The following is a 12,228-nucleotide window of genomic DNA, read 5'->3' on the forward strand; positions in this document are numbered from 1 at the left end:
CTTAAAATTTTTTATTTTAATATCATGACAAAAACAAATAAATTTTAAAATAATTTACTTTTATGTACTATCATATATATAGATTTTTTAACATCCAATGAAGGTTTTGAAAATTGAACCGGTTATCAAATCGCTCTAATTATTGGTTTATAGTTTAATCGGTTTAATTGTGATTCAATTAGAATAAGCGTTTTATAATAAAATAATAAATAAAATATAAATAAACATACTAAAACATAATCATAGTTTAACATAAACCTTAAAATATCATCTAAATTTAAAGTACTATATTAATCAAACTCTTATAATCTTATCAAAGTACAAACTCAAAAAAGTCAAATAATAAAAGAAAATATCCAAATATAAAATAGCAACATGTCATCAATCATTAAAATCTACAAAATCTTACTACAGATTCGCTGCATTTGAATTGTCTTCACCTTCATTTCCTCCATTTTGAGCAGAAGAATCAAAAGATATAGTATAAAGACTAATATTATTACTGCTCTTTTGATGAAAATCGGCATTAATATTACCTAACAAAATACACGACGTGTTATCAATATGTTAAAAACTAAAATCATTCTAATAAATAATTAGAAAATAAATTATAATATTCACGACGTTGTTGCTTTTCTTGTAATATTGCTTCGGCGATTGTATCTTCAATTTCATCATCATCTTTTTCACTAAAACTTATTTTTCTTTTGCTTTTGTTTCTCTTAGTTTTTTTTATAAGCCTTCCTTCTGATTTTTTACATATTAAGGAACTTTAGGATATTTTTTAACATCTCTAGTTAAAAATTAGTCGAGTTCCGATTCGGTTTGATTAGCCAATTTTCGGTCGATTTAACAGTTTACAAGCAATTTTTGAGTTAGCAGTTTTGTTTGTGGGACCAAATTGCAAAAATTTAGGTTTTCAATTGAACTAATTTGATCAATTTTTAGAACCACGGTTTTACTCTGTCTGCGTTTAGAAGAGACAAAGACTAGGAGACAAAGATTAAAAAACTGAATTTTTAAATTATGTTTGGTGTAAAATGTATAGGATTGAGTGATATCTTAATATTTTGTTGGAAAAGAAAAAGTAATGTTAGATGTGAAATTAAAATAATTAGACGATGATAATTTTAGAAATAAATATTATTAAAATTTTATTTTTCGTCAAAAAATTTTCAATCCTTCTGTATCCTTATTTTTTAAAAATTTTGAAAGGACTAAAATTTTGTGTTTTGTAAATGAAATTTTAACTCTAATCTTTAACTACTAATCATATATCAAATTTAGGTAGCGTTTGGTTTATGTATTTTTTAAGATAGAGACATAGACATTAAAGACATAGGCTGCGTTTGTTTATAAAGACAGGACACTGAGACAGGTACACACAGACATAAAATTGTGTTTGACAGAAGAGACATGAACAGAGACAATGTGTCCAGAGATACTAAATTAGTGTATTTTGTGTCCATTCTGACAGGAAGGACACGGAGACACCAACAAAGGACACAAATTATTTTTTATTTTTTCTTTCATTATTCTTGTTAATTTTTCATAATTATATTTTTTATTATTATATTTTTCATCTCAAATTTTTTAAATGAAAAAAAGAGAGAATAAATTAGATTTTCATAATTTATTCTAATTTATCACCAAATAAAATACAAGAACACAAAATTTTGTGTCTCTGTCCATCAGTGTCTTGTCCTATTCTGTTCTCAGTGTCTTGTCTTGTCTTGTTCTCGAAAACAAACGCAGCCATAGAGACAAATTATTAGTGTCTATATACTATACTGTATTTGGTAAACATTGAATAAGACACAATAAAATTAGAAAAAAATTCATATTATCCTTATAAAAAGAATTAGCCACCATTGCTACCACTATCATCCACCATCTCTACCACTACAAATTCATCATCACACACGATTCATCACAAATTAATTAGCAAAAATTTTACAATAATCAACAAAAATTTTTATTTTTCAAAAGAAAAACAAAAAGGGAGGAAAAAGTAACTGAAAAGCAAACTGTGAAAGGAGAAGAACCAAGGTAGAGGAAGAGGCGGCAATGACAAATTCGAAGAGGAAGAGGAAGAGGCGGCCGTGGACATCGTGAAGAGGGAGGAGAGGCGACAGCCATAAATCTAGACGAAGGAGGAGACGAGTGGCGACGTGCGGATCTGGACGAAGGAAGAGACTCAACAGTGGCGCTCGGATCTAGACGACGAGATGCGGCAGCGGAAGGAAGAAGGAGAGGTGAAGGAAAATGGTCAGTCATTAATGGATAGAGAAAAATAGAAGAGAAAGAAGTAGAGTTAGGGATAAATATATTATTTTCAAAATTAATAAAAGGCAAAAAATAAAAAATTATGTCTAATTAATTGTATTTTTTTGTCTCAATATTTTAAAAGTATACTGAATACATATATTTTATGTTTTGGTGACTAAACAGAAAAAAAAGAAAGAAAAAAACAGAGACAAAATCAAATTAATTGGCTAAGTTCATATCTAAATCTATTAGATGTTGAAGCTCACTCCATGGTTGACTCCAATTCGAGTGAATGTCTGCGCTAGAAACAACTGCTCTAGCCATACAATCTGCAACACTATTTGCATTCCTCTGAATTAAAAGAATAGAGACTCTCCAATTCCAATTCATAACCTCATGTATATGCTTTGCCAAATCCCATTCTGCAATATCCTTACCAAGCATTCTTTGGTTTACCAAGAAAAGAGCTTCTAAACAGTCTGTTTCACAAATAACCTCACGAAATTCACTATCCCAAACTAGAAGTAAACCTCTCCAAATCGCATACAATTCAGCAAAAAGAACACTGCATACTTCGACTTTTCCAGTGCAACCTTTCAACCAACATCCGTCAGAATTGCGAATGATACAACCAAAATCAGCATAGCCAAAAGGAGCAAAACAACTAGAATCACAATTCAATTTAACAGAATGAATTGGAAGTGGAACCTAATGCAAACAAAGCGAAGGAGGAGACAAAGATTGATGCATAGCAAAAGTAGTGTGGAGCTCCGTTACTGAACTACGAATCAAACTCACCACTTTACTAGTACTCCAAGAGTCATCTGTATTGAATAAGTCATGATTTTTGCTTCTCCAAATCCACCAGATGGTCAAAAAGAAAAGAAAAACATCTCTATAGAGCCAATCACGTAAATCTGAGTTATTTGAATACAAGTCTAAAATGTTTCAAACTTCCTTGGTATTAGGGCACTCCCGAAGATAATAAAAAATGGATTCAAAATCATTTTGACATCGATGACAAATGTTAGATAAAATTAAGTCACAACTTAAACAAAACTCTGCCGTAAAAATAGTGTTATGTATTAAATACATATATTTTATGTATATTTATGTACTAATATCTCTATTAAAAATTTGTATTTCAACAAATAAATACAAAACATGTTTTAGTGTGTCCATGTTGCTGTGTGAGTCTTTGAAACCAAAAGCAGCCTAAATTCCCTAATCCCAATTTCAGTGTCTGTTTCCAAACGAACCTCATAGACCGTCATAGGATGAATGTGCAAATTTATTTTAATAATTTGTAAACAAAAGGATCAATGAATAAAAGAAGCGTGGTCCAAACATAAATACCGAGAAATATAGGGGAACAAACACAAGGACAAGGAAGATCATTCATAGCTTTGGTCTACTTCTTCAGCTTCTTTGTTCTCTCTCTCTCCCCCTCTCTCTCCAGTTAGACATTAGAGTAGGGCTTCTTCTTCTTCTTCTCCTCTCTCCTAACCACCGCCTCGCTCTCTCTTACACCCCCGGAGGGTGTCTCTCTTATCCTACGCAAAGTTCCTAATAAACAATTCAATCCCACATTTCCTTCACACAAACTTACCCTAATCCAAAACCGAAAAGAAAAAGCACCAACAGCAACGAGATCCAACAAAGTTACGAGCTCCATTGAATCCCCCGTACGGCGTCATTTGGATCACCAGTGTTGGTGGTTACAGTGCGATCTTACTTAGGGTTTCGATCAATCATTGCCAGATCCCACGAATCGAGACAAAAATAAGGGTTAGGGTTTTCATGCTTTGGCGATTGACACTGCGATGGCCAATTCCGGCACCAAATTCGTCTCTGTGAATCTGAACAAATCCTATGGGCAGCAATCTCACCACCTCCACAACAACCACTCCGCCTCCTTCGGATCGGGCAGGACTAACCGTCCCTCCTCCGGCCACGGCGGCGCAGGCGGTGGAGGAGGCATGGTGGTCCTCTCGAGGCCTCGCAGCTCGCACAAGGCAGGGCCTAAGCTCTCCGTCCCGCCCCCCTTGAACCTCCCTTCGCTTCGCAAGGAGCACGAGCGGTTCGATTCGCTGGGATCCGGTGTTGGTCCAGCCGGTGCTTCTGGTTCGGGAACCGGGTCCAGACCTGCCTCCTCCGGTTTGGGATGGACCAAGCCTGCTCCAATCACTGCCGGGGAGAAAGAAGCGCCTGTGGAGCACGCGCTGGATGGATTCGACCAGGGATTGAGGTCCGGCGAAGGGTTTGGCCGCGGTGGCAGCGTGTATATGCCGCCGGCTGCTCGATCCGGTCCTGTGGGACCCACTGCCGCCCCTGTTTTGCCTCAGCCTACTGTGGAGAAGGCTGCCGTGCTGAGAGGGGAGGATTTTCCTTCATTGCGTGCTGCCACCTTGGTTTCATCCACTCCTGGGCCGGCACAGAAGAACAAGGAGAAGGAGAATTCGATTCAGAAGCTGAAGAGTTCAGCTGATGAAAGTAATGTATCTGGTGATCAGAGGAAGGACGAGTCAGTTGTTGAGCTTCATCAGCAGCAGCGTCACTCTCAGTTCAGTATTGCGCGAGGTGGTGGAATTGGAATTGGGGGTGAGTTTGGTGAGAGTGGAAATGGAACTCGAGGTGGTTTTGGTGGTTCTCGAGGCAGTGCAGGGGAACATGGGGGCCGGAAGCAGCAGGATGAGTATTTTCCTGGTCCGTTGCCCCTTGTTCGGTTGAATCCGAGGTCTGATTGGGCTGACGATGAGCGAGACACGAGTCATGGATTCACAGAACGGAGCAGGGGAGAAGGAAGCAGGGATCATGGGCTTTCTTTGAAGAGTGAGGCTTATTGGGATTTTGATATGCCGAGGGTTGGCTTGTTGCCACATAATAATAAACATGGTTTTGACAAGAGGGGACAGATAAGGGACAATGAAGCTGGAAAGGTTTCCTCCAGTGAAGTTTCTAAACTGGACCATTATGATAGGAATGGTGTTGGTGTTGGTGTTGGTGTGAGACCATCATCCAGTGGGAGTAGAAATTTGGGGAAGGATAACAAGTACGTTCCATCCCCTTTCAGAGATAATGTTAATGGTGATTCTGGAAAGAGGGACATGGGGTATGGTCAGGGACAGGGAGGGAAGCCATGGAGTAGTAGCATGACTGACTCATATGGTGACCGAAATAATAATGCACAACAGTACAATAGAAATAGAGTTGATTCTGTCCAGAGCTCAGTGTCGAAGTCTTCATTTTCCTTGGGAGGTAAAGGGCTTCCGGTTAATGATCCTCTGCTCAATTTCGGTAGAGAGAAACGCACATTGCAGAAGTCTGAAAAGGCTTTCATGGAGGATCCATTTGGAGCTTCTGGTTTTGATGGTAGGGATATATTCTCGTCTGGTCTTGTTGGGGTAGTGAAGAAGAAGAAGGATATGCTTAAGCAAACTGATTTCCATGATCCTGTCAGGGAATCATTTGAGGCTGAGCTTGAAAGAGTTCAGAGGATGCAAGAACAGGAGCGGCAGCGAGTAATTGAAGAGCAAGAAAGGGCATTAGAATTGGCTCGCAGAGAAGAGGAGGAAAGATTGAGGCAAGCTAGAGAACAGGAGGAGAGGCAGAGGAGATTGGAAGAAGAAGCAAGAGAGGCAGCATGGAGAGCAGAACAAGAAAGGGTTGAAGCTTTGCGGAAGGTAGAAGAGCAGAGGATTGCAAGGGAAGAAGAGAAACAAAGGATGATTTTAGAAGAAGAGAGGAGGAAACAAGCTGCTAGACAAAAGCTTCTAGAATTGGAGCAAAGGATTGCTAGGAGGCAGGCTGAAGCATCAAAAGTTGGTAATAGCTCTCAACTTGTAGATGATAAGATGTCCGGGGTAGTGAACGAAAAAGATGCATCTAGGGCTACGGATGTGGGTGATTGGGAGGATAGTGAACGAATGGTTGACAGGATATTAACTTCGGCATCTTCTGATTCATCAAGTGTGAATAGGCCATTGGAGACGGGCTCTAGACCTAATTTCTCTAGAGATGTTTCTTCTGCTTTTATTGATAGGGGAAAACCAGTTAATTCATGGAAGAGAGATGCATATGATAATTGGGGCAGCTCAGCCTTCTATTCACAGGACCAGGAGAATGGTCACAACAGTCCTCGAAGGGATCCATCAATTGGTGGAAAGGCATTTATGAGGAAAGAATATAATGGTGGTGCCGGATTTATGTCATCAAGGACTTATTACAAAGGTGTTTCGGAGGCTCCTTTAGATGAATATGCTCATTTAAGAGGGCAGAGGTGGCATCAATCTGGAGATGGCGATCATGTAGGCAGAAGTACAGATAATGATTCAGATTTTCATGAAAGCTTTGTTGAAAGATTTGGTGAAGGTTGGACACAGGGCCGTTCTCATCCATTTCCTCCATACACTGAGCGTCCATATCACAATTCAGAACCTGAGGGACCTTTTGCCTTGGGGAGGTCACGTTATTCGGTCAGGCAGCCTCGTGTTCTTCCCCCACCTTCTTTATCTTCTGTGCACAGACCTTACAGGAATGGGAATGAGTTTACTGGTCCTTCTGCTTTCCTGGAAAATGAGATTCGGTATGATCAGGCAGCCAGGACTGAGTCTACGCTGCCAACTGGTTATGACAACGTGAATCGTGGACAAACTGAGGTAGTTGATGCCCTACAAGAGGCTACTGTGAATGAGAACCATAAAGGCGATACCACAACAGGTTGTGATTCTCAGTCTTCGCTCTCTGTTTCAAGCCCCCCAAGTTCTCCTACTCATCTTTCTCATGATGACTTAGATGAATCTGGAGTTTCTCCTGGGATATTGACTGCTGAGGAAAGTAAAAATGTGCTTTCTGCTCCGGAAAATGAATCAAATGAAATACCTACCATAGCTGGAAATGAGAATGTTGTTACTTCTTCTGCTGTCTCAAGTGGTGATGATGATGAATGGACTAATGAGAATAATGAGCAGTTCCAGGAGCAAGAAGAATATGATGAAGATGAAGATTATCAGGAAGAAGATGAAGTGCATGAAGGAGATGATAATGTCGACCTCAATCAGGAATTTGAAGATATGCATTTGCAGGAGAAAGGATTGCCCCACATGATGGATAACCTAGTGTTAGGATTTGATGATGGTGTCCAGGTTGGGATGCCCAATGAAGAGTTTGAAAGGACTTCTAAAAATGAAGAACCCACATTTATGGGTCAACAGGCTGATGGCATTAATCTTGAAGAACGTGCTTCTTTTGATGATGCATCCAATGATGGCAAAGGCCTTCAAACTGTCAATGATTCCTCACAGGTGAATCTTAATAGTTCTTCTAGTTTGTTCCATGAACCAGAGAAGCAAAATCAAGATTTGCTCATTCAGCCTAGCAATGCTCATTCTTCTGTGGCATCTGAGAGTCTAGGCAATGTGGAAGCTTCTAATGGCATGTCTACTCATCACAGTACACCGACTTCAGTTCCTATTGCCCCGCACTACTCGTCTTCAGGCCAGACTATTATTTCCAACGTAGCTGTTACTCCTAATCAAGCAGACGTACCCATTAAACTCCAGTTTGGCCTTTTCTCTGGTCCATCTTTGATACCCTCACCTGTACCTGCCATACAGATTGGTTCTATACAGATGCCGCTACACCTTCATCCACAGGTTGGTACACCCATTTCTCACATGCACCCATCACAGCCTCCTTTATTTCAATTTGGGCAGCTGAGGTATACATCTCCTATATCACAGGGGTTAATGCCTCTGGGTCATCAGTCAATGTCGTTTGTTCAGCCTAATATTCCATCCGGTTTCTCTTTTAATCATAATCCGGGAGGTCGAATGCAAGTTCAAACTGGTTCAGAAACATCCGATTCTTTTATTAAAGATGGGATCAGGCAGCATTCTGTTGGCAGCCAACCAGGTAATGCTAGGAGCTTACCACAAGGTTCCCAACCAAGTGAGAATGCAGAAAATATAGCTGGAATAAAGCAGGCTCAGATTGGCACTCCCCATGATGGTACTGATAGTGCTAGAACTGCTGCAGGTTTTCAGTTGGACAAGCAGGTGAGCCAAAATGTTGTTAGAAAGAGCAGCAGTGCTTCATCAAGTGCTAAAGAGTCAGAAGGTCTGTCTCTCTCCAGAGATGCATCATTCCATTCTCTTTCTAAAGAGAGGGATTTTGTGGAGTCAAAAGCACATTATCCTCCATCTGGTGGTAGGGGAAAGAGATATGTCTTTACAGTAAAAACTTCGGGATCTAGATCATCAGGTCCAGCTCCAAGGGCCAGTCGCCCGGACGCCGGAGGATATATGAGGAGGCCCCGGCGTAATATACAACGAACTGAATTTCGAGTCCGCGAAAGTGCTGATAAGAAACAATCTTCTAGTTTGGTATTGACTGATCAGACTGGGTTGGATAATAAATCAAATATCAATGGGAAGGGAGCAGGCATTTCTGGAAGGGCAGGACCTAGGAGGGCTTTCCCAAATAAATCTGGAAAGCAGTCAGTAGAATCAGCTACTGAAAATCTACATGGAATGGATTCTGGAAGCCGATTTGAGAAGGTTGATGGGAAAGATTCAACAAAGGCTCAGAGCTTCTCACATTCTGGACAGAGTAATCTCAAAAGGAACTTGTGTTCTGAGGAAGATGTTGATGCTCCATTGCAAAGTGGAATTATACGGGTGTTTGAGCAACCTGGAATTGAAGCTCCTAGTGATGAGGATGACTTTATTGAAGTCAGGTCAAAGAGGCAAATGCTAAATGATAGGCGAGAACAGAGAGAGAAAGAAATCAAGGCCAAGTCTCGGGTTGCAAAGGTATAGATAGTCTGCAATTTTTTTCTGTTAAATTAACTGCATTCTGTATCGCATTCATCTCATGTTTTCTTTTAATATTAGGTACCAAGAAAATCTCGCTCCACTTCACAAAGTTCTATGGCAAATTCTAGCAAAGGACCCTTGCCTGTAGGAGAAGTGGCTAACAGTATTCCCAGTGATTTTGTCCCTGCTGAAGGGCGGGGAATGACAAATATTGATGTCTCATCTGGATTTAATTCAAGCATGCCATCCCAGTCATTAGCTCCTATAGGCACACCTCCTTTGAAAATTGATGCACAGCCTGATGTAAGGTCACAGTTAAACAGGTAACTGCTGTCTTGTAATATTTATTGTTGCTATGACTTTACAAAAAGTAAGCCTATAATGTTACTTTACCTTTGCAGGTCACTGCAGACAAGTTTCCCAGTGGTTTCTGGTGGTGAAAAGGACCCTGTCCCTGGTGTGATTTTTGAGAGTAAGAACAAGGTTCTTGATAATGTCCAGACATCTTTGGGCTCTTGGGGCAATGCACAAATTAATCAGCAGGTTTGAACCCTTATCCCAATAATAAGAGAATAATAGCAATTGAAATGCAATTTCTGATTTTCCAGTGTGTATTCACTTCACATTTCCATAAATCTTTTTTAGTTGCATACATCAATATAGACTTGGTTATCTACATCGAAAATTATGATCTTTTTTGGTTGTTTACGTGGAATATTGAAATCTTCTTATGTCTATGTATGGTCTGATGATTATATATGGTACTAATCCCATAATTTAATGTGACACTACTTTGAAATTAAGTGACTGTAGTATTTGTGCTCCTTCTTCTTCTTCTTCCTCTCTCTCTCTCTCTCTCTCTCTCTCTCTCTCTCTCTCTCTCCTTCTTTTTTCTTCTTCTTCTTCTTCTTCTTCTTCTTTGATCATCATCTATCTTCTTTTAGCACTCTGTGGGTGACGCTTGGGATCAAATGGGATATTCTATTTATAGAAGATTGAAGAAATGCTTATTCTCTGTTCAATCCCTTCGTTGAGAATTTAAAAATTAAAACAAGTTGTATTGTAGGTCATGCCGCTTACACAGACACAACTTGATGAGGCTATGAAACCTCAACAGTGTGATTCACAGACTCCTGTTAGCAATGTGACAGCTATTGTTAATGAATCCAGCTTGCCAACATCATCCATTTTGACAAAGGAGAAAGCATTTTCATCTGCTGCCAGCCCCATTAATTCCTTGCTAGCTGGAGAAAAAATTCAATTTGGTTAGCAAAGAGATATTTTCTCAGTCATTTGATTATTGGCTTTGAGCAATTTTCTTGCAGTTTTCTTATTTCTTGACTTATTTCCTTACTGATGGACCATGTTTCTTTCTGTATTCAGGGGCAGTAACATCTCCAACTATTCTTCCTCCCAGCAGCCGTGCTGTGTCTCATGGCATTGGCCCTCCTCGTTCATCTAGATCAGACATGCAAATATCCCACAATCTTGCTGGATCTGATAATGATTGTAGTCTTTTCTTTGACAAAGAGAAACATGGTGATGAATCTCATGGCCATTTAGAAGATTGTGAAGCTGAAGCTGAAGCAGCTGCATCGGCTGTTGCTGTTGCTGCTATTAGTAGTGATGAGATTGTTGGAAATGGGTTAGGTACTTGTTCTGTCACAGTTACAGACGGTAAAGGTTTTGTAGCTGCAGATATTGATAGGGTAGCAGCAGGTAAATCTTTTTCGTAATTGTTAACTCATTCCGATAATTTTCTTTCTTCCAGTCATACACTAATTTCTTATGATCAATTTCTATTATTGATTTCTATATTAATCTTTAGTTACTTTGGCAGGAGTAGGGGAGCAGCAATCTGCTAGTCAATCTAGATCTGACGAGCCTTTAAGTGTTTCTCTTCCAGCAGACTTATCTGTGGAGACTCCGCCCATTTCGTTGTGGCCACCCCTGCCTAGTTCACAAAATTCTTCTGGCCAAATGATCTCACATTTTCCTTCCATCCCTCCACATTTTCCTTCCGGCCCTCCTTCTCATTTTCCTTTCTATGAAATGAATCCTATGATGGGTGGTCCTGTGTTTGCGTTTGGGCCACATGATGAGTCTGCATCTACAACACAATCACAGACTCAAAAAACCACAACATCAGCAGCATCAAGGTCGATTGGGAGCTGGCAGCAGTGCCATTCTGGTGTTGAATCTTTTTACGGTCCTCCAACAGGATTTACTGGGCCATTTATAACTCCTCCTGGAGGCATCCCGGGAGTTCAGGGTCCCCCGCACATGGTTGTTTATAACCATTTTGCACCTGTTGGACAATTTGGTCAAGTTGGGTTGAGTTTCATGGGAACCACGTATATACCATCTGGAAAGCAGCCTGATTGGAAACACATTCCTACATCCTCTGCCATAGGACCTGGTGAAGGGGATATGAACAGTATGAATATGGCATCTTCGCAGCGGAATCCTGCTAACATGCCATCGCCAATTCAACATCTTGCTCCTGGATCACCTCTTATGCCAATGGCTTCTCCTCTGGCTATGTTTGATGTTTCTCCTTTCCAGGTAATTCTTATATAGAAGCTGCAATGCTTTTTGTACAGCACCCCATTGTCCAGCCATAGCTTTGTTCTTGCCTGGAACTAGGGGTGGCATACGGGCCGAAACCCACCGGCCCGGCCTGTGTAACTCCAAAAAAAGGCAGGCTGGACTGGAATTTTGAAACTGCTATAATTAAAAAGGCTGCCTAACCCGCACCGTCTAATCCGCGGGCTTTGGCGGGTTTCTGCAGGGCGGGCTTCCCCTACGGACCCGTCGTTTTTTTGTTGTAATTGAAAATAATTGAAGATGTTTTAAGTTATAGTTTGAATTATGTTCTATATTTGGTTGATTAGAGACTTGAAGATGTTTAATTATATGTTTGGACAATGTTTGTTTTATTTTATTATTTTGTTTCAAAAAACTTGGTTGATGATTATATTTCACATATTCAGAATTATAAAGACTTTAATGTTTGTGATTTTAGAAATTATAATTTTTTTTTGTCTTTAGAAATTATAAATTTATTGAAGTGGTGGTGAAATTATATATATATTTTTAATGGTTTATTAATTAAAAAAATAATTAAAAAAAAGAGAATTGGCAG

At 39.8% G+C, this 12,228-nt stretch overlaps 1 protein-coding gene across 1 annotated transcript in view; it reads left to right on the top strand.

The window, feature by feature from the left end:
* The window catches only part of LOC107626755, a 9,813-nt gene continuing 1,659 nt past the window's right edge, over positions 4,075-12,228 (top strand). Inside the window, exons 1-6 of the mRNA XM_016329665.2 lie at positions 4,075-9,080; positions 9,162-9,406; positions 9,485-9,626; positions 10,150-10,348; positions 10,467-10,802; positions 10,924-11,648. Coding sequence (XP_016185151.1) covers positions 4,092-9,080; positions 9,162-9,406; positions 9,485-9,626; positions 10,150-10,348; positions 10,467-10,802; positions 10,924-11,648 — 6,636 coding nt within the window. The 5' untranslated portion in view covers positions 4,075-4,091. The remainder of the gene's footprint in view (positions 9,081-9,161; positions 9,407-9,484; positions 9,627-10,149; positions 10,349-10,466; positions 10,803-10,923; positions 11,649-12,228) is intronic.

Source organism: Arachis ipaensis, chromosome B01, assembly GCF_000816755.2.
Source record: "Arachis ipaensis cultivar K30076 chromosome B01, Araip1.1, whole genome shotgun sequence".
Lineage (NCBI taxonomy): Eukaryota > Viridiplantae > Streptophyta > Magnoliopsida > Fabales > Fabaceae > Arachis > Arachis ipaensis.